Genomic DNA, 23439 nt, shown 5'->3' on the forward strand with positions numbered 1-23439 from the left:
AAGGGGATGAGTGAGACAGCTTAGGCAAAGAGGGAAGTTTGCAATTAGCTCTTATGTCATCAATGTCCATGGTCATTGTTATTTTAGCTGGCAGTGAGTTCCTTGGTCCAGGTGTGGTGAAAATTCTGTCTGCCACACCCACAAGCCTCCACAAGTGGTCACAGTTTTATTATTGCACTGCAAAGTAGCTCTTAGGGAAGGTTCCAATCATGCAAGGAGAGAGAGGGTGTCTTTCAGATAAGTAGGGCCAATTCCATTCAGGGCTTTGAAAATCAGGACTGAGAACTTTAATTGGACATGGTGTTTGAGATGAAGCCCATGCACATAGCAGTGTGATGTGTTCCTGCTATGTGGTGCTGTATATTACATCCTGTCCTACACAGCATGTTATCATATTTAAATGATATTCTTACAGGCCATTAAAAACTGACTGAAAATAAAAATGTATTGAAATATACACAGACTCAGGAGACTTGAACCTCATCCATATATGTGATAATTGCTCTGTATTAAACAAGTCTTTCCTCAGAATGATGAGATAAATTCCAGTTACCGTTCTAGCTACCTCTGAGATTGAGGTAAACTGGTCAGGATTACTTGGGGCCCTGTTTGTGTGATACCCAACAAGTAGGGTACTTATGCAGGAGTCAGATTCAAACCCCCTGTTCTAAAGAAACTGAACCTAGATCCCTTTCACTACTAAAGGACCTTAACCACTAGGCTACTGCATATTCTATAGGTATAGTGCCTCAATCTCTCCTGCTGGAGCTGTTTCACTTTGTGTAAATAATTGAACATTTAGTTGACCAAGGACATGAACCTGATTCTCCCACATCTCCCATGAGTGCCCTAACCACCAGAATATCGAATTAATCTCTCACTTTCTTTCTCTCTCCCAATGAATATGTAATTATTGCTTCAACAGGAGAGATTGAGAGAAACTTAGTCCAGCATATACAATTGTTAGTGGGGGTTGGTCGCGCTATTGTGGGGAACTTTCATGGCTTATGCACTACCCTGGTGGAATCAGTGAGCAAAAGGATTGGAGTCCTTGCTCCAACTCCCTTTACCTAGAGGCCTGCCTGAACTCAAGGACTCCTCTTCCACTCTTGTGTGTGGCAGAGTCCTCGTAATCCCAACAAGGCTGGACCCAGGATTCCTGGGGGTCTTAACCCCCAGTCTTGTTGTGGCTACTTAGGACAGGGGCTAGGGTGTCCCTACTCCGTGTACTCTCTCTGCACCAGATGGTTCCCTGACCCACTGATCATTATATATAGTTCAGACCAAATACAATTTATTAAACAACAGCTGTAAAAAAGAAGGAAAAAATGGGAAAGGTTAAAGGAAACAAGTAACCCTGCTGTATGGGCCTGGGGACACCACAAACAACTGTCTCTGGGATGTAAGAAAAATTCAGGCTGCTCCTCACACATCCCAGATTTCCCTTCCACGCCCTGGCTGTGCTGTGGTGATACCAGGGGTAGGACACCTGCCCTGGTAGTGTCCACATGCCCTCAGCCTAGAGTCTAGGGGGCAGGACCCTTCTCCCCAGTATCAGCCTCCTGTCTGGGTCATGTCCCTCCTCCCAGTCCAACTTTCAAGGTCCTCTTGTCTGGTGACGTCTCCCAGCACTGGGTCCTCTGCCCACGGTCCCCCCTTGCTCTCCCTAGTTGCTCACCACATTCTGCTGTAGTGTTACTTGAGGCATGGCCAGCATCACTATCCAGGATCTGGTCCTGCAACTCAGCCCTGGCTCACTGTTGGCGTGGCTGGTCTGCATTGCTCCATTGCTCCAGCTCCCGCTCCCCCTCCTCTGGCTCTGTGCTGCTTCCCTGCTTCCAGCTCAGCTTGGGCTGCTACTCTCCCCTTAGCTCTGCCCTACTCTGGCATAGGCAGCTGCTGCTCACATGGAGGACGGGCCCCCGAGGCTCCTGACTCCCTCATTGGCCAGCCTGCCCTGGCAATTGGGCTGACCTGGAACACTGGCCTCTCCCTATTGGCCCTGGGAGACTATCAGTCTCATTTCTCATTGGCCCTTCCCTTTTTTTTTTAAAGAACTGAGAGAGGGTCAACCAAACCCCCCACTAAGTTTCAGTAAGGGGCCGGCAGCTCCCTTTCACAATGGCACTGTGGTGAGGGCCCTCAGCTGGGTGGTAGAAGTCTAGCCTCAAGTCCCTGCTCCAAAGCAGGTGTTTGAACGGGGGTGTCCCAAACACCAGGAGCGTGTTCTGACTACTGGGTATCTGTGCTTTCTAATGACATAATGCTGCCTTGGCATAGGTGCCTAACTCTAGAAGAGTGTTTATAGCTGAGACTCCTCAGCAGAGATAGGTGCCTAAATACCTCTGTGAATCTGGGCTCTACACCCCACCCCTTTGCTCCACATTTTGCTGCTGGCTAGCTTAGCTGGCTGTATGCTCAGCTTACTGGTGGGTGAGGATCTCATTCTTAGGTGCCAAACTCTTCCCAGGCATTATCTGGGGGGCCTGCATAGGAGTTAGGTGTTTGCAACACGTAACTCCTTTTCGAGATCTAGCCCCTAAGTGCTTTTGAAAAATGTACCCGCTGTTCTTTTGATTCAGAAGGCTACCAAAGCACCTTACAAACGTTTACATATATATATGTTACTTCATCACTACTGAAATGCAGTTGTCTCTGAAATGCAGAAAAAAACATCTTTTTAACAGCATGCAGCAACTTTGCACAACATTTTTCAGCAGGAATTAGAATGAATTTATATCAAGTGGAAATTACAGGGGGGACGTCAAAGAACCAAATTAATTACCCAAATTGGCATTTCTGTCTAGCCATTCTGAGGTATTAACTGTAGTATTTAGGCATTGTTTTGGCCAAGACATCAGTTTTAACATCTATTCTTTGCAAAAGTGCCATGGGATTTTTAATAACTGCAAGTGGTCAGCACAGCAGGTTTTACATCTTATCTGAAAGCTGGCTCCCCCAGTGCCTAAAGCCCCCTACTGCCTTGGGGGAATATTGCTTCAATACTGACTGCTGGGGCAAAAGGACATTGGTGTCACAACACTCATCATTGCAGTGCCTAACTTTTAGATGCCTTGCCACCCAATGGAGTCCACAGCCCCAAGTTAGGTGCCCAGGCTCCCTGTACAATGCACATGGAGAGATAGGTGCCTAAGAATGGGATCTGAGCCAGGAGCTCCCTAAACTAGCCAATAAGAAATGCTGAGGAGAGGGGTCTGGCCTAAGCCCCACCACCCCAAAGGAGTTAGGCACCTAAATCCAGGTTAGAGGGAGGCACTCTCTCCGTCCAGGATTCACAGCTGTGAACCCTCTCCTGGAGTTAGGTCTCTAACCCTTTTCTCACAAGGACAAGGAAGTGGTGCCCCTCTTATGACTTTTAGCCCAGTGACAGAGCACTGAGCCAGATGTGGGAGACCCAAGTATAGGCTGCCCTTTCTGAGACCCTCTTCCACTTCCCCAAGGACTCCCCTTTTAAGTGGCAGGCTCTGGCCTCTGTTTCTCTCTGGAGTAGGATTCTCCAATCCAGCCACTCTCTGACTGGGTCTCTGGGTTACACCTCCCAGGACACCAACTGTGTTATCCAGCAAGTCCAACTGAGCATGGATCCTGCCAGACTTCTCCTCTGGGGGGTCTGTGCTCAGTGACACAGAAGCAGCTTCTCCAGAACAAAGGATGCCTTATTTTGCCCAAATGGTACATGGAGCTTCGAGAAGTTGATTTAAAAATAAGAAAGAGACCTATACACATATTGTCTTACCTATGCTTGGCATGCCCCTCAAGCCCCTACATAGATATGACTTTGTCCCCTATTCTTATTGGGCACCAAGTTACAGCTTGCTTGCAGCAGACCCTGACTCACAGTCAATCTCTGTGTCAGCTTTCAGCAGGCTGACTTGCTGTCTCTCTATCAAACTCCAGCAGAGCTGAGCTGACCACTTGCCCCCTCCCTATCTGCCAGCGGCACCTTTTAAACCAATCCAGGGCTTTTGATCTTTTAGGGTCTCAGCCTGGACAAACCAAAACCTGGTGACTTTTCTGGCACCTGGAAGTATCATCTCCCAGTAATAGCCACCATATTCTCTAAGCTCTGTTGTTGATTTACCTTTACTGGGCTCTTTAACAACCCCCCTTCTGAGCTACCTATGCATCCAGATGAGGTAATACCACACTTATTTACAAAGAAGAATGCAATTAGTGCCTAGTTTGCCAACCAGGCTCAGTTCCTCCTTCTGCCTGATGTGGAACAAGGACATGAATGTAGGTTTTACCCCTTCTGGAAGAATGCCCTAACCAACAGGTGTGGGGTATTCTGATGGAGCTCTTACCCTGTATATAAACAATTACATAGGCACTGAGGCAGGGCGACTGTACCGTGAATCTCCCAGATGATTTCCCTAATCACTGGGCAGTAGAGTCATTCTCCCTCTGTTGATCTTGTCCAATCAGGGGCGGCTCCAGGCACCAGCGAAGGAAGCATTCCATCCATTCTTGGGGCGGGGGGCGGCATAGTCCGGGCAGCTTTTTTTTTTTTTTTTGCTTGGGGCGGCAAAAATGGTAGAGACGGCCCTGTGTCCAATGTATAATTATATTTACCCAGTGGAACAGCTTCCTCAGGAGAGACTGAGAGTGCCCCCCTGTAGAATTCCACGTAGCCCAGTAGTTAGGCCACTTTCCCAAGAATGGGGGACACCCAAGTGCAAATACCTTCCCCCCATGTGGCAGAGAGGGGGACCTGAATATGAGTCTCCCACATCCTGGGTGAATGCAGTAATCACTGATCTAAAGGTCATAAGGGTAGCGCCACCTCCTCCTCTGGTGGCCATTTTATGTGATTAAGAGGGCTCTGAGAACTCCGACCAAATTGGGCCCCTCAGGAAAGATAGGTGCGGGAACATTGGGGCTTAGGCATGAGATAAGTATGAAGGTTCCTAGACTGTGCGTGCTTCCTGGTAGGGTTTTATGGACCTATGGATTTTAGGTGCCTACAGAGTTAGGAGGCAGCTGAGTGGGGGGTTGAGGATCTCAGTGGCACCTAAATGTTGGACTTATGTGGCAAATAAGCACCTCGCCCAAAATGTTTCCTACTTCACCACCCACTCCATTTCCTGCAGTACCCTGGCTTTTCATTGAAGGTCTGAGCAGGACCAACCCTGCTTAGTTTGGTGCTACCTCAGCCTAATGAAATTTGGCTGAAGTCATTCTTCTGGAAACCGGCAGGTTTTATAGTCGTATAAAGTGATATACTTAATTTAGCAGTTTTGTACCAATGAACATGAATCATAATTTAAGCAGCCAGGCTTAGAAGTGCCATGTCTCTGTGGCGCTGGTTGAGCTTTTCTGACATTCCACTCACAAGACACAAAATCTCTGCCCCATATTACCCATTTGCATCCAGTATTTTTAAATGAATGTGTACCTCTTCTGATTGCGAAGGTTTGGAACAGATGTCAGTGTCTGAGTTGGCCGAGCTGCTGGATCACGTGGAGGGTGCCATCCGTGACTACTCAGAAGAGCTGGTGCAGCAGCTGGCTCGTCGAGATGAGCTGGAGTTCGAGAAAGAGGTGAAGAACTCCTTCATCACCGTGCTGATTGAGGTCCAGAACAAGCAAAAAGAGCACAGAGAGCTCATGAAAAGGAGGAGGAAAGAGAAAGGACTGAGTCTGCAGAGCAGCCGAATAGAAAGGGGCACCCAAATGCCTCTCAAGGTATGTGAGAAATCCCCATGTGCAGTGAGACATTGCAAAGAGTAGATAGGGGTGATCATGGCCATTCTGGAGAGCAGGGGAAGCTATCTCTTTAAAGAGATAGGTATGAAATGGGCGCTCCTAATAATCGAAGTAATCTTCAGATTATTTAATTTAGATAAATGTATCAATTTAAAGTAAAAGCCGCCTTCCCCCCAGAAGAATGGAGTCTGGAACAGCAAGCAACTCAGCCTTAATAGTGCCTATTAAAATCATTTCCACACTGCTGGTTTCCATGCATGAGAACTTTTCACACTTTCACAGAGACTCTACTGATTTATATTTACAGGGAACCAACGCTACTTAGTCAGAATAACTGCGGCTAAAAAAATATGCTGATCTCAAAGAAATCATGAGAATTCACACCCAGTGTTCTCCAAATGTCTAAAAACTTGCATTAATATCACTGCTTCTCAGGCCTGGTCTACACTACAAAGTTAAGGTGACATAAGTCACCTTTCGTTGATTTGTTTGTGCATGTGTCTACACTCAAATTTGTGTCCCGCCGACATAAGCACCCAGCAAAACCACCTCCCCAAACAGAAATGAGTCATTGTTGATGGACTGTGATCAATGCAGTGTGAGTGTAGACACTGTGTGACCTATGTCAGCTGTAACAGACCTCCAGCAGCTGTCCCACAATGCCCAACACTGACCACTCTGGACACAATTGTAAACTCCACGGCCCAGGGGTCACAGAGACTGGAAGCCCCCTCCCACCCTTAAAATCACCCTGTGTATTTATGAAAGACTGATTGCCCAGCTTGGCAAGCACACCTAGCAGCTCTCCCTTGTTGTGTGCAGCTGCCCAACCAACCATTCCAGCTACACGCTCCAGACGTACTCCTGCCTGCAGTAGACAGGAGGTATTGAATCAACTGGGCCTGTGGGGAGAAGAAGCACAGATAAGGAGTAGTCGTAGAAACATGGACATCTATGAACAATTTGCACAGGGGATGTGGGCAAAAGGGGTGTAACAGAGATCAGCAGCCATGCCATGTGGAAATTAAGGAATTGAGGGGCCCATACCACAACACTCAATTTGGTGCTGAGCCACAGACCTGCCACTTGTATGACAAGCTGCATGCCATACTTGCCAGAGACCCCACCAGCACCCAGCAGCCCACTGCAGATACCTCGGTGGAGCCCAACACACAGAATCCTGCTGTGAACAGCAACGAGGAGGAGAAAGGACACATGGTGGGAAGGTCCAGCTACGCTGCAATCCAGGACCTGTTTAAGACTCCACTGCAGTCTAGCTGATCTCACCAGCCAAGCACGGATGAGCCCGATCCAGGGGAAGGAAATTCGGGTAAGTGTGTGCATGCATTTTCCCTTACACTGGTTAAACATAAAGATAAGCCTGGGCCATCCTAAGTTACCAAAGACATATGTATCAACTTTTCATTGTTTTATACATATGAGAAGAAGTGGCAGTACAGGTAGAGTTGATATCTGCTCATTCCCAGTTCGGGGTGTGCAAAGCAATTTATTGATGCACATAGGAATGTCCCTTCTGTCCTCCTGAGAGATTTTGATGACACTTTCATGGACAGACTCTGCAGTCCTCTCCCACAGGTTTCTAGGGAGGCTGCCTTCTTTCTTCCTTCATGGTAGGACATTGTCCCACACTACTCTGCAATAAGTTCAGCTGACACCATTGCAGTAAACTAGTGGCATATTGGCCCAGGTGGCTTCAGGACGCCAACAGCAGCTGTGTTCTCTGTGCCTTTGTTACCCTCAGGAGTGTGATTTCAGTAAAAATCACCCCAGCCTGTGGAAAACAGTGCCAATTTTCAGTGCCAATGCCCTATACTTATACCCATAAAAATAGAGACCAAATTGTTTCAGCAACTGAAAATGTTAATGCCCTCCCCTTCCCCCTCATGTGACCACTCATAGATGATACTCACTATGGCTGGGATGGAGAGCTGTGCTATGCAGAGGCGCTCCACAGCTGAAGTGTCAAGAAGCATGTCTTACTAACGTTTTTTATGGGAATGAGGGAAGGCAATTGTTGTTGTGACTGTAAATACAATGATACATGTCTGTTTTATCTATAGCTGCTGCTGTTGAGGTCTTGAGGGGTACCCTCTTCATACTCATGGAACACCTGACTCTGATGTGAAGGAGAAAGAAGAGGAGATCCTACAAGCCAGTGCTGAATTGGAACGCGGACAAAGGGCCTGGATGGCCAATGGCAGAAGGCATGGAGAGGGATAGAAAGAACATGGGGAAATGGAGAAAGACCCAAGAATCTCATCAGGAAAAGGAGAGGGAGATGCACCAGGACATAATGGGGCTTCTCAGGTAGCAAACACATATGCTGCAAACTCTAGTTGACCTAAAGGTCCAACAATCATGGATTTGCCACCCTCTGCAGTCCCTGGAGACGTCCATAGTGGCATCTTCCTACACCCTGCAACAGTCCACTTGGAATCATGGGTCACATACATACCCCACCACTCCACGCTAGCAGACAGTAAGGACAACTGCAACTTCACATACAGCATTGACCTACAAGAGGCACGGCTGCTGTATGTGTAGCTAAAATGGACTGCATTTGTGCACTGAAATGACACCTGGCAGCTGCCTTTCTAAATCTTTGCTGCCTTTTTAAATTTAAAGTTCTGTTCAGTTAATTTATGTTTGAAATTTGTATTGTGTTGTCCTTTTTTAGCTGCACATTTTTTCACTGCTTTCACCAGTCAATAAAATTCTATTTTTGAAGACAAATTCATCTTTACAAGTTCATCACACCTATTGCAGAATGTATAGAAGTACTCAAAGCATCCAGTACTTGTGGTTGGGAAAGAATGTCCCTTTCTGCAGCTTTCTGATCGGTCCTGTGTTCTTAAAGATGACAGCATCATGCACCTTCCCTGACCAGCTCACACTAATATTGGTGAAGCATCCCTGGAGATCCACCAAGTCTTGCATAACCATAGAAAAATAGCCCTTTCTTTTGATGTATTCTATAGGAAGGTGGTCTGGTGCCAAAACAGGGATATGTGTGCTGTCTGTTGCTCCACCACAGTTCAGGAACTGCACTGTTGCAAATCAGTCCACTATGTTCTGCATATTTCTGAGGCTATGTCTAAACGACACAGCTTTTAGCGACATGACTGTCAGGGCCGGCTCCAGGCACCAGGCAACCAAGCACATGCTTGGGGCGGCACCTGGTAAGGGGCGGCCAATCTTGGGGTGGCGGGGGGCAGCGCGGCGCGGCATTCTGGGGGCGGGTGCTCTGGCGGTGCGGTGCTCGGCAGGGGGCACTCCGGCTGCGCGGCGGGGGGGCGCCGCCAGGTGCGGCGCTCAGGGAAGGGTTCCAGCGGTTTGGCGCTCGGCGGGGGGGGCGCGGGGCGCGGCGTTCAGGGGGGGTTCCGGTGGCGCGGTGCTCGGGGGGGGCGGCGTGGGGCGCGGCGCTTGGGGGGGGCGGTTCCGGTGGCGTGGTGCTCGGCGGGGGGGCTCAGCGGGGCGGCGCTTTTTTTTGCTGCTTGGGGCAGCAAAAAAGTTAGAGCCGGCCCTTATGACTGTGTCCCCAAAGCTGTGCCGCTAAAAGTCATGCAGTGTAACTGCTGTTTGTCGGCTCTCCTGCTGACAAAAAACTTCTACTCCCAGTGAGTGGCATTCGCATTGTCGGCAGGAGAGCGCGCCTGCCGACAACGCGCTGTTCACACTGGCACTTGCCACAGCAAAACTTTTGTCTGTCGGGGCAGGGGGTTTAACACCTCTAAAAGACAAACGTTTTGTCATTCAATGGCCAGTGTAGACATGGCCTGAGAGTTGCAGTCCTACATAGCAGGACACGATTAATGGCCCTATCCAACTGCCTGACAGCTTCCCCCACTGTGCATTTTCCAACTCCAGAATGATTTCCCTCTGACAGTTAGCAATCCGGCATTGCAAGCTTCTAGAGCAGAGGTGGGCAAACTATGGCCCGTGGACTACATCTGGCCCGTGGGACCATCCTGCCCAGGTCTTGAGTTCCTGACCGGGGAGGCTAGCCCTCAGCCCCTCCCCTGATGTGCCCTCTCCCACGCAGCCTCAGCTTGCCGTGCTGCCAGCGCTCTGGCAGTGTGGCTGGCTCCAGCCGGGCGGTGGGGCTGAGAGCTCCTCCTGCTCTGAGCGGCATGGTAAGGGGATGGGGAGCAGGGGGGGTTGGATAAAGGGCAGGAGGTCCCGGGAGCAGTCAGGGGACAGGGAGTAGGGGGGCAGAGGTTATGGGGGGGTGGTCAGGGGATGAGGAAAAGGGGGCACTTGGATAGGCGTGGGAGGACCTGTCAGGGGGTGGGGGTGTGGATAGGAGTTGGGGCAGTCAGGGGACAGGGAGAAGGGGGATTAGAAAGGGGGAGGGGTCCCGGGCGGCTGTTAGGGGCAGGGGGTCCCGGGAGGGGGCAGTCAGGGGACAAGGAGTGGGGGTATTGGATGGGTTGGGGGTTCTGAGGGGGGCAGTCAGGAGGTGGGAAGTGGGAGGAGGCGGATGGGGGCGGGGTCCAGGCTGTTTGGGGAGGCACAGCCTTCCCTACCTGGCCCTCCATACAGTTTTGCAACCCCGATGTAGCCCTCGGGCCAAAAAGTTTGCCCGTCCCTGTTCAAGAGTGTGATCACCACTTGCTTCTCAACTGTCAACACAGTTCTCATTCTGGTGTCTATGTGCTGGAAGGCTGCGGCGAGCTCAGGCACAGATCCTGGAATGTGGCTTTTTGCATCTGAAAGTTCTGACTGCTCATCATCCCAAAACTGCATTATGAGGTGATACCACCAGTTAGTGCTTGTTTCTCAGGCCCAGAAGTATTGCTGCACTGTGTGAAGCTGCTCTGTGAATGTCACTAAGAACCTTGAATTGTTTTTCGCTGTGTCCTCTAGCAATCTGTCCTCAAAGAAATCATCATGCCCTCCACTGTTGTAGTGTTTCCTGATAATACTGAAGAATCATGTGTCCTGTATTTGCAACACTCATGAGAATAGTTCAGAGCTGTGTCGGGTCCATGCTTCTGTCAAAGATGGTGGACACTGAACAGTGCTATGCCGGCTTGTGGGATCTTAACAAAGGTGTAAAAATCATGGGAAAGAGATAGCATTATGCAATAGAAAAAGTTGCATGATGGGAGCTTGACCCCAATTTCCAAGAGTTACCTGTGTAACTCATTTTACCCCACAACACAGTGCAAAAACTTCCCAGAAGGCATTGTGCTGGATGGTGGCATGTGGCTGTCATGTTGTGGGGTGCAATCCAGACCGGCTTGGTTGTCAGCATCTGCTTTATAATCCTCAGTGCCTTGTAAAATGCTCTGCTGCTGTAGCTTCCAGGCAGCATACAAACATGCACTGAGTGTCTGTGTGTGATAAGCCTCTCTGGACCAACAACTCTGACTCCAGCAGCCTGCTTCTTGCACCACAGCAACACTCTGGCCTCCACCAGCCTTGGTTTCACCTGGCAAGATGACCCCAACATCACTCACTCTGGATTTTCCCCCAAACCATGTGATCTGCAATGTCCAGCCCTTTGCTGGACCATTCAGAGGGATAATATGGTTTGTTTGCTCCTCTAAAGAGACAAACTGTATAGCTTACCACTTTAATTGGAGTTAATAATCACTTCAGTTCAAACGGCACTGAATTGATTTAGATTAAAAGTAAGACAAAAGGAAATAGGATTTCACGTGAGATCAAGTATAAAGACTAGACTTATAAATGGTAAAAGCAAATCAAAGTGAAAAACGCTTTCTAGATATTAAGATTTAAGAATGCTACAGTCCTGGTTCAAGATAAGATTCTTCCCAAACCACTTCCCAGCAAGGTGGAAGCATATTCCTCCCCCTTTGTCAGGATTTTCTATAAAAGTCCAAAAAATAAAAAAATTAAATTAATGGAGATATCTTATCTCCTAGAACTGGAAGGGACCATGAAAGGTCATCAAGTCCAGCCCCCTGCCTTCATTAGCAGGACCAAGTACTGATTTTGCCCCAGATCCCTGGGTTTAGCAGGGCAATGCTCAAACCACTGAGCTATCCCTCCCCCAAGTTCTCTGGCCCTTTGTCTTCTTAGGTGAATGATAACTTGGGGTTCTTTATACCTGTCTTTTATAATCCAGTGAACCTTTGAAATGGATTCTTCTGAAGGTTACCCCCAAAATAAAGTTCATTCAAGTTTTGCAGAAGGTGGCATGGAGTCTGCTGATGAAAGAGATTCCATGCTGGCTTCTTCCCCCATCGGTGTTTGCTAAAGTGCAAATCAATGTCCACTTGACATGTGATTGCCAGTTGATTCTGTGACACCTGGCTGGAGGCGTTGGTCTGTCCTTTTTCTGAGAGAAACTTGTTTATCCAATTCCCCAGACTTGTCTGGTAAACACAGTTTAGTTCCACATTCCTTCATATTGGTATGGTCCATTTGGGCATTTACCATACATACACCATGCAAGAATATTAATAATCAGCGTGTTATTGCTTTATATTGATATTTTACATGCTATCTTTTGACAGATTATGACATTAGTGAATTGGGGTACACTGAACAGGCCAGATGATCTGAAACTCACTAACAGATACAAGTGACCCCTGGCCCTCTTGCACTGGGATGCTGTTAGGGTCACACTGGCATACTGGGGTACTTACTCATGGTGCACTGCCCTTTGCATGGATATAAATACTCCTAGAGAGCATGCGATGTGCCAGTGCAGGCAGCCAAGTATGTACAAGCACAAGCAATATGCTAACTGTGGCAGCTGTACACTGACATAACTTGCATCACCCAAAGTTTGTCGTCCTTTTTTGAACTCTGCTAGTCTTTTGATGTCAGTGATATCTTGTGGCAATGTATTCCACAGGTTAATTGTGCATTGTGTAAAAATATATTTCATAGATTCCAAAGCCAGAAGGGACCATTGTGATTATCTAGTCTAACACAGACGGACTAGTTATCATCTAGTATAACACAGGCCATAGAACTTCCCCAAAATAATTCCTAGCGCAGCTTTTAGAAAAACATCCAAATTTGATTTAAAAGTTGTTCATAGTGGAAAATCTAGGATGCCTCTTGGTAAATTGTTCCAGTGGTTAATAATCCTCACCGTTAAAAATGTACACATTATTTCCAGTTTGAATTTGTCTAGCTTCAGCTTCCAACCTTTGGATTGTGTTTCCTTTTACAAGTTTTAAATTTGTCACCTTTAAGATTCATTCTTGTGTCCCATTGTTCTTGCCTCATGGGAAATAGAAGTGCCCAATCTGCCTTCCTTGGACCATTCATAGATTTGTAAAGCTTTATTTTATCCCCTCTGACTCATCTCTTCTCTAAAGCAAACAGGGCTGGAATCACAGAAGAAGTTAGGCATTGTAATGCTGAGCATCACAGCACCTAACTTTTAGGTGACTCCAAAATCACTGTGATTCACAAAGCCTGAGTTGGCAGCCTAGGTTTCTATACTATACAATGAATTGGAAGAGATTATGCAGTAATTCACAAAGGTCAGCATCCTAGATGGCTTCCCACCTAAGCTAGCCGATGGGAGATGCTGATCAGAGGAGTGTGTGCTCATGGAGATAAGCACCTAAGTTGAGGCTAATCTAGGTGTTTATCTGTGCTCGCGATTCTCAGCTATGAAACCACCTGGAGTTAGGTGCCTATGCCATTTTAGCAAGCAGAGGACCAGGTGGTGCTGCCCTCTTTATAACTTAGAGCTAGGGTGACCAGATCACAGGGATGAAATATCGGGACGTGGGGGGGGGACACAACGGAGCAACAACAACAACAAAAAACGGCGGCGGAGCAACAACAAAAAAAAGCAGTTTCGCAGGGCCGGGGGCATTAGCAGGCCCCAGCCGCGCCACCGGATCGCACACAGCATCCCGGCCGTGCGCGCTACCTTCCCCACAGAGCCTTCCGCCCCCCGGCCCGCCCCGGGCACATGCAGCGCGTCCCGCCACCGGCGGGGAGCCCCGCACCTCTCCCACTCGGCTGCGCTCCAGCGGCTCCTTCCTGGCGGGGCAAGCTGCTGGAGCGCAGCCGAGCGGGAGAGGCGCGGGGCTCCCCGGCAGCAGCGGGGAAGTTTATCAGTTTGGGGGACCCCGGCCGGCTCCTCACCCCTGTCCGCTGGCTGCCCCGCCTGGGACAAGTCTCACCCCCGCAGCCCCTCTCTGCCACGTGTCTCCGGCAGGCGGCCCATGCCCCTGGGCCACGCCGCCCACCTGGGCCCTGCCCACTCCGCGCTGCCCCCGGACCCACTGCGCTGCCCCGTGGGCTGCAGGGCTGGAGCAGCCTCCGCGCTGCACTGCAGCACTCCCGGCCCCGGCCCCCGGCCGGCCATGGCCCGTGTGCCTAGGCTGCTGCACAGGGGTGTCTCCTCCCCAGGCCTGGCTCGGGATCCAATGGGGCAGTGAGGGGGCAGGGCTGGGGGCGGGGATTTGGGGAGGGATCCAATGGGGGAAGGAGGGGGTGGAGTCGGGGTGGGAGGGGCGAGAGCGGAGGGCAAAATTGTTTGTTTGTCCGGTCAGGACGTGGGACAAACAAGCAAATATCGGGACAGTCCCGATAAAATCGGGACGTCTGGTCACCCTACTTAGAGCCCAGGGGCTGGCGCACTCAGCTGGGATGTGGGAGATGCAGGTTCAATTGCCTGTGTGTGTCTACAAAGTTGTTCTCACCTTCTATCCCTTTCTCTCTCTGGCCCAGGGGATCACATCTTCTTAGGAAGGACATTGAAAAACCGATAAACATAAAAAGAAGGGAAGGTAAAATGACACATTAGTTGGATGATGAGACACAAGGAGTTGATGGATGGTGCTAAAGCGACAATGTTCTAACCTAGCCACTTCTCAGACTATGCTGCAAAGAACAGCATTCTGTTACTGAGAAGAAAAAAACTGATCTTTTAGTGAGGGCATTCATTAGAAATGATAAAATGTTAAAATGTTGTAAACACTGCATGCCACACTAGGCAGTACCTCTGTCTGCTCTTCTAGCACTGCGTAAATCAAATGTTTTCTCTTCTATGCAGCGATTCAGTATGGAAGGAATCTCTAATATCTTGCAGACTGGTATTCGGCAGACATTTGGGAACTCAGCAACTGATAAACAGGTGTGTGTAAAGTCCTCTGCATAGATCAGGTACTCACAGGAGTGGATGCATAACATTTCTTCTGATAAACATAAAGATTTCTACTATTTAATTTGAAGAAGCTAGCTAGGTTTTGAACAGAGTCGGCTGATATTAAACCAATTGATTTACAAATATTCTTGCAAATAAAAGTGCTTAGTTTGGTTTGTGATGACTTTTGGGCTCATGGTTTCCATTTTCCATGAATATTCAGGCACTGCTGGGTATTTTAGAAATTGTGTGCAAATCCTAAATCTTTCAGACAATTTAGTATGAAGGACTGCTCGTCCGAAAAGTCATGTCAGAAAATTTGTGATTCATTATTCACTAGGCACTAGTCATTCTTCTTTTTAAAAAGTTTCACTCATCCAAACAGGAAGCAGAAACAATACTGTGTGATTTAGATGACCAACCACATAAAACAAAGGGCAAATAGTTGAAACGAACAGTTTGTGATTAGTCAATAGTCTGAAAATAATTCATCCACAGGATTTGGTGAATGCTTATGAATAATGACCTTTTAAAAGAAGGATTCAGTAACCAAAAATGGAGCTACATCATGGCCAATATTGTCTGTATGGGGTCATTCAAACTGCTCTGTCTGGAATTCTGAAAGAAATCAGAGTGTGAGGAAAAGACATTTGGAATAAAGACACTGCACACTGCTCATCTGAGGCCTCACTCCTGTTTGCTGTGCTCCTTGGCTCAGCCCTTCATTTCAACATTAGAAGAATTGCATTGCTTTCCTGTCTCTCTCCAGTGCTTAGTGAACTGACTCAGACTATGTCCTCCATTATGAGCACATTTTAGTTCGGAAATAATCTAAACCATCAAAAACTATAGTGGTTCTTATTTCCTAAATACTCTGTGATCTCTTCAAGAGCTCCTTATGCTATGGCATTACAGTATGTCTCCTTCCAGCCTCCAGAGAAGTTATCCAGAAAATTAGTACACCTTTGAGCTGGTTTAAGTCTTCTGTGACTCTCTTGTGGGGCCCCAGGAGCCTCCAAGCTGGTGTTAGGGGTTGAAGATCTCTGATAGCATATGTTAGATGGATCTGTGCTGCCTGGGGAGGGTTTCACAAGGGTTAGATCCAGTGAAAGGACACAAGACCTCCGTGCAGATGGCCCTGGCCAAGCTGGTGGTCCATATGGTACCCAATGTATCCACCACATTTCAGGGTGTGCTTATTGGCATCTACCCTGGAGTGCCAGATCCCATTCCCTCCAATGACATGCTATGGGGTACTTTCTGAATAAGAATCCTTGTGGAGGTTTCTTCATAAAACATTCCCTCCTGCCACTTTTCACATTGGAGGAGACATTTTTTCCGAGAGTTTGACCCCAAATGAGGTGTGATTCCACATGAGTCCTGCTCATTCACTGTGCACCATTCACCCTGCATATGGAAAGAGGCAGGAGTGAGGCAGAAATCATAGTGCATGATCATGTGATTAATGACCGTGTCATAAAGATGCATGCACACTAGTGGGCAGGGTTAAGATTATGGCCTTTCCTAACTTGTGAGTACTTCACTCAGTAACAATGACTGGGTTTTTACCATTGTTTTTCTAAATTAATTCCCTAGATGGTTAAAAGACAAATTACTTAAAAATAAAGTCCATAATGTGGAACTATTCGTTAAACAAAAGGGGCCTGCTATGTAGGATGAAATTAACTCGGACAGGGTAAAGCCTGAGCGTCTGGACCATCCCAGTCCTCTCTTGATGTAAATCAACAAAATAAGAGTTAGATGGTGAATTTACCGTAGTTGTTGATTAGCCTGGCTCGCTGTTGTTACGGCTGCTGAACTACTTTACAGACCTGGTGCTGAAGGTGATGCAATACCATTCTACAACCCAAAATGTTTTGTTCAACATCTTCATTAATGATCTGGACGATGGGATGGATTGCACCCTCTGCACGTTCGCGGATGACACTAAGCTGGGAGGAGAGATAGATATGCTGGAGAGTAGGGATAGGGTCCAGAGTGACCTAGACAAATTGGAGGGTTGGGCCATAAGAAATCTGATGAGGTTCAACAAGGACAAGTGCAGAGTCCTGCACTTAGGACGGAAGAATCCCATGCATTGCTACAGACTAGGGACTGACTGACTAAGCGGCAGTTCTGCAGAAAAGGACCTGGGGATTACAGTGGATGAGAGTTGGATATATGTCAACAGTGTGCCCTTGTTGCCAAGAAGGCTAACAGTATATTGGCTGTATTAATTGGAGCGTTGCGACCAGACCGAGGGAAGTGATTATTTCCCTCTGTTCGGCACTGGTGAGGCCACACCTGAAGTATTGAATCCAATTTTGGGCCCCCCACTACAAAAAGGATGTGGACAAATTGGAGAGAGTCCAGCGGAGGGCAACGAAAATGATTAGGGAGCTGGGGCACATGACTTATGAGGAGAAGTTGAGGAAACTGGGCTTATTTAGTTTGCAGAAGAGAAGAGTGAGGGGGGATTTGATAGCAGCCTTCAACTACCTGAAGGGGGGTTCCAAAGAGGATGGAGCTCGGCTGTTCTCAGTGGTGGCAGCTGACAGAACAAAGAGCAATGGTCTCAAGTTGCAGTGGGGGAGGTCTAGGTTGGATATTAGGAAAAACTTTTTCACTAGGAGGGTAGTGAAGCACTGGAATGGGGGGTTACCAAGGGAGGTGGTGGACTCTCCATCCTTAGTGTTTTTAAGGCCTGTCTTGACAAAGCCCTGGCTGGGATGATTTAGTTGGGGTTGGTCCTGCTTTGAGCAGGGGGTTGGACTAGATGACCTCTTGAGGTCTCTTCCATCCCTAATCTTCTATGATTCTATGGTGTTCTTCATATGTATGGGCCTAGACCTTCCTGTTGGGTTATAGCCTCTATGTGCAACAGGGCATTCCCAGTGGGGGCCTAGTGCATGTGGGCCTGGGGGGTTTAGTGGAACCTGAAGCCTGTGTGGGACAGGCATTCCAATGGGTTCCTAGTGTGTGTGGGTCTGGGCCTTGCAGTGGTGTCTAACGTGCCACATAACAGTCCAGTGGAACCTAGCTTCTGTGTGACAGGGCATCTCAGTGGGACATTAGTGTGTATGGGATAAGACATTCCAGTGGGGTCCTAGCATGCGTGGGCCAGGGTATTGCAGCCTGTCCCCTTAGTGTTAGTGGGACAGAGCTTTCTATTGGGACTCAAGTGTGTGTGTAGTGGGGTGTTCTATTGAGTCCTACTGTCCTAGGATGTGTGACAAAGGGTGTTTCAATGGGACAATAGCATGTATGGGATAGGGTGTTACAGTAGGTCCCTAGCATGAGTGGGTTCGTAGAGTGTGTAAGAAAGGGCATTCCAGTGGGGTCCTAGAGTGTGTGGGACAGGGCATTCCAGTGGGGTCCTAGAGTGTGTAAGAAAAGGCGTTCCAGTGGAGTTCAAATTACGAATTTGACATACATTATTTTCAATTTTGGCATCCCAGAGGAGTTTTGACATTTTTTTAGTGGGACACCTTGGCCTTTCTTTTCCCCTCCCCCTCCTTTGTTTTTCTTTTCTATCCTTTTTTTTCTTTGCAGAATACAAAATTAAATCTGATAGAAAAAATTCTGTGTTACAAGATTTTTCTAAGCTGGTTAGTCACTCAAAAGTCAGGAAATGCAAAAGTTAAGACTATACACACAACCGTAACCTGGTCTTATGCATATGCCTTATGATACATAATATGTTCACAGCCATAACTAGTTAGATTATCACACACTGTTTCTCAAATAATACACTATTTTATATTCCCTGCAAAACCATATTAAAGAACATCAAGACTGCTAACTCTGCATTGTGATATAGTCTTTCTTGACAGGTTACTATTTCCCAGAACCCCTCATTCAGGGTGAAATTCACCCCTGTGCAAAGGGTCAACACAAGATCTACGTGCCACGTAAGTCCCATTTTACACCCTATTTTGTTCAGACAATTTAGAATCATAGAATCATCGAATATCAGGGTTGGAAGGGACCTCAGGATACCAGCTGCCAACTAGACATGGAGCCATTGATCACTACCCGTTGAGCCCAACGATCTAGCCAGCTTTCTATCCACCTTATAGTCCATTCATCCAGCCCATACTTCTTTAACTTGCCAGCAAAAATACTGTGGGAGACCGTATCAAAAGCTTTGCTAAAGTCAAGGAATAACATGTTTACTGCTTTCCCCTCATCCACAGAGCCAGTTATCTCGTCATAGAAGGCAATTAGGTTAGTCAGGCATGACTGCCCTTGGTGAATCCATGCTGACTGTTCCTGATCACTTTCCTCTCCTCTAAGTGCTTCAGAACTGATTCCTTGAGGACTTGCTTCATGATTTTTCCAGGGACTGAGGTGAGGCTGACAGGCCTATAGTTCCCCGGATCCTCCTCCTTTTTTAAAGATGGATACTACATTAGCCTTTTTCCAATCATCCGGGACCTCCCCCGATTGCCATGAGTTTTCAAAGATAATGGCCAATGGCTCTGCAATCACATCCGCCAACTCCTTTAGCACCCTCAGATGCAGCACATCCGGCCCCATGGACTTGTGCTCGTCCAGCTTTTCTAAATAGTCCTGAGCCACTTCTTTCTCCACAGGGGGTTGGTCACCTCCTCCGCATGCTGTGCTGCCCAGTGCAGCAGTCTGGGAGCTGACCTTGTTTGTGAAGACAGAGGCAAAAAAAGCATTGAGTACATTAGCTTTTTCCATATCGTCTGTCACTAGGTTGCCTCCCTCATTCAGTAAGGGGCCCACACTTTCCTTGACCTTCTTCTTGTTGCTAACATACCTGAAGAAACCCTTCTTGTTACTCTTAACATCTCTTGCTAGCTGCAACTCCAAGTGTGATTTGGCCTTCCTGATTTCACTCCTGCTTGCCTGAGCAATATTTTTATATTTCTCCCTGGTCATTTGTCCAATCTTCCACTTCTTGTAAGCTTTTTTTGTGTGTTTAAGATCAGCAAGGATTTCACTGTTAAGCCAAGCTGGTCGCCTGCCATTTACCTAGACATCGTCGGTATCCCATCTTTTTTGTGCAAAAGCTGTCAAAAATGTGGCAAAAAATTATATAATCAGAAAATATTTTTTCTAATCTTTCATTTCCCAAAATGGCTGGCCATCGTCCATCAAACTTTCCCTGTATATTCACCTTTGAGCAAAGAAAAGTGGCCCAATTCTGCTAGGCAAAATGAGTGCTAAGTGGATGAGAACTAAAATATTTATACCCATTATGCAGTTGCCTTGCCCATGTGCACACAAGGTCAATGAAGAATCATGCTTCAGGACTGGAAAACTTCAGCCCAAAAAGTTTGGAAAGTTACGAGCAACTGAAAAACAAGGGGTAGAATGGGAACACCTGTAATCTTAACTATCGTTTTGCTAGATACTTTTCTGGATTTTTTCTATAACTAGGTATGCATGGATAGCATTTGTAGAATCCACAACATAAAGTGATAGTGAAAATTTGCTAGCATATATAGCTCATGTAAATATACAACAAAGTTAGCTGCATAATTAGTTGCCTTATCTCCTGAATTCAAGCTAAGGAAGGCTGTACTTGAGGAAATGTACAAAACATGGTCCACTATCAAAATTTTTAGAATCAATACCCTAGAGATAAGAAAAATGTATATTAAAAGTCTAAATCAACATCTATATATGTAAGGTTATAGAAAAATATATTATATTGTGCTACTTGCAATAGTAGCAAGCTTAACTCTGCCCCCTTGTGCATATGTACTTAATAGTAGCAAGCTTAACTCTGCCCCCTTGTGCATATGTACTACAATACAGCCTGTAATTGCAATTACAGGCTGTATTGTAGTACATATGCACAAGGGGGCAGAGTTAAGCTTATGTGTGCAACCTTAATTTTGATGCTGTGAGATTCTTAAATCCTTAATTGTGCCACTGTGAAATTCTCTTAATGGTGGTGGGGTTTTTTTTGTAGGGAATTTGGTCAAAATTGTAGAGAAATGGTGTTCCTACTCTTTTCCCCACTTTTTAAACATTTTCTTTAGGCTATGGCCTATTTTAACTAGTGATGGAAAAGAGAAATCTTCCCATGACTCTGACTCAATTTTAAAAAAATATTTTAAATGTAGTTTAAGAAGCTATTGTAATTATAGAGAATGTGCATTAGTAGGTTTTTGGCGATTCTAGGCACAAATCCAAAATGCCTATAATTAGTACACAAGTAGCCTACTATTTACTGCATACCATGGTGTGGTTTAGTGCTGTACTAAGCTGATCCTAATTTTTTTGGAAGTATCCAACTGAGGCTGAAAAGATTGTCCGTCAGGGTTCAGTAAAGCTCTACATTGCATGCACTTAGATGCAACTGCACTAAGCACACTAAGCTATGTCTACATTGTGGGCACTTTAGCAGTGGATCTGTAATATAGATGCTTCCTACAAAGGCAAAAGGGGGTTTTCTTTCATCAGTATAGCAGTGTCTACATTGGGAGTTAGACTGGTATAGCTACAGTTCTTGCGGGGGTGATTTTTTCACATCTCTGAGCACTGTAACTATATCAACCTAACTTTTAAGTGTGGACCAGGCCTATATTGAAGGAAAGATTCCCACTGGCTTCAGTGAGCTTTGGATAAGCCCTAACAGTAACAGTCCCGTACAAAGAGCCCTCTACACACCCAGAGTAATAGAGAGATAAAACAACCACAACAACAAATGCTCTATTCACCCAAACCCAAAAAAGCTATAGTTCATAAGCTTTGCTCTGTGGACCAGCGGTGGTCTGGAGGGAGGTGGATAGTCACATAGGGTTTGATTTTGCTCTACCACAGTCAGGAGAAGATTATCTATTGACTTAGAATAGAATCATAGAATATCAGGGTTGGAAGGGACTTCAAGAGGTCATCTAGTCCAACCCCCTGCTCAAAGCAGGACCAATTCCCAACTAAATCATCCCAGCCAGGGCTTTGTCAAGCCGGGCCTTAAAAACCTCCAAGGAAGGAGATTCCACCACCTCCCTAGGTAACGCATTCCAGTGTTTCTTCATTGGGGGCAGGATCAGGCACATAGTGCTGGCTTTTTGGCTTGTTTCCCTCTGCAAGATTGCATTAGAAGAGAGCTAAACATGCACTACATACCTTCTTCATATGACTTTTCCATATAAATAGTTACTGTAGCCTTCACAGAGATGTTACATAATGGGGTGGGTCTCTACATTCGTGAATGTGAGAGGAGTTTTCAATTTCTGTCAAGAAATAGCTCACACCATGAAAAAATTTGACAGGCCCCACACTAGAGGATTAAAAACTGAATTCAAAGAAATAAATAATCCATTTGTATGTAAGATCACTTCCATGTGCCCACAACTCTGTCTGACCTGTAGAACAAACTAACCCTACCCCAAATTCAATGATGCTCTCAAACCTAAGCCACCAGAATGAGTGCAAAATAAAAACAGAACAACTACCGAATCAGTGACCATAAACCTGAGGTGGAAAATAACAGTAAAAAATTACAGTAACAAAACTGAAACAGGAAGAAATGTGCAATCAATTAAGAGACACCATCTCCTGCAACACCAAAACATAAATGCGAGTAACAGTTTGTCTACATCCAGGAAACTTAATCCAAACTGAAGCCACTATAATTCTGAATAATAGTATCTACATGGGATTTAAGGATGTTTAACTAATCCACTTCAAATTCACACCTTTAGTTAATTTGGATTAATTTTCCTGGATGTCCCTGTGTAGAGAAGCCCCAAGAAAAATGTTTCTTTAGCTGTTCAAAAGTAAATAAAGACTTTCCATTAAAAATTGAGCCGGAAAACTGCAGAATCTGATTGTACCAGTGGTCTGATGAATTGCTGCTGGTTGTAATGGACTGGGGCATAGGTGGTCTGTCACGTGTGCCCTCTCTCCCCCATAGGATGCCAAGTGGACAGAAAGATTAACAAGAATCACTGAAAGATGAAACTTTAACACATGAAGTGAAAACAGGAAATGAAAGTTACTGAAAACAAAAGTGAATCTGACCACTCTATAATGCAGTATACCGTTCTTTGTCTTCCCATCAAAGGAATTCCAAGGGCTTTACAAACATTACCAATTGCATTGTTTGTCATACCAATATATAATATTATTGAATTGAAGATTATTTTCTAGAGCACTAGCCTCTTTACTTAGTAGAGTTTTTTGTTTGATTTCGTTTCTTTCATATCTCACACGATTCTGTAAGCAATTTGGTTTCATGCTTCCATCACATTAGCTTGCCCTGCAATGGCGAGAGAATAATGGTACCTGTCATTCCTTTCTAGTATTTGAACACGGTTATTCCGTATGAGAAGAAAGGGTCGCCTCCCTCTGTGGAAGATCTGCAGATGCTGACAAACAGTAAGTTCCTGGGTTTGCCATACATATTATATCAGAATGCCGTGTTACGGTATCTTTTTAGGGTCTGTCAGTGATAGGGCCATTTGGGTGTAGAAGGACTTGTGAAATTCAACAGGATATTAGACCCTCTATCATTTTGACTCTACTGAGCTTGGTTCTGACCTAGAAATCCCAAATCCCAGCAGATGTGGGACTGAGGCTCTCTTTGAAGAAATGTCTACATTTCACGACAATCATATGCAC

At 46.4% G+C, this 23439-nt stretch overlaps 1 protein-coding gene across 4 annotated transcripts in view; it reads left to right on the forward strand.

Moving 5' to 3' along the window:
* FEZ1 (fasciculation and elongation protein zeta 1) overlaps positions 1–23439 on the forward strand; it is a 157164-nt gene that overhangs the window by 95859 nt on the left and 37866 nt on the right. For all 4 annotated transcript variants that reach the window (XM_054005452.1, XM_054005450.1, XM_054005451.1 and 1 more), the window contains 3 exons: positions 5434–5705; positions 14746–14826; positions 23121–23196. In XM_054005452.1, the coding sequence (XP_053861427.1) occupies positions 5434–5705; positions 14746–14826; positions 23121–23196 (429 nt within the window). The remainder of the gene's footprint in view (positions 1–5433; positions 5706–14745; positions 14827–23120; positions 23197–23439) is intronic.

Source organism: Malaclemys terrapin, chromosome 15, assembly GCF_027887155.1.
Source record: "Malaclemys terrapin pileata isolate rMalTer1 chromosome 15, rMalTer1.hap1, whole genome shotgun sequence".
In the NCBI taxonomy this organism is placed as follows: Eukaryota; Metazoa; Chordata; order Testudines; family Emydidae; genus Malaclemys; species Malaclemys terrapin.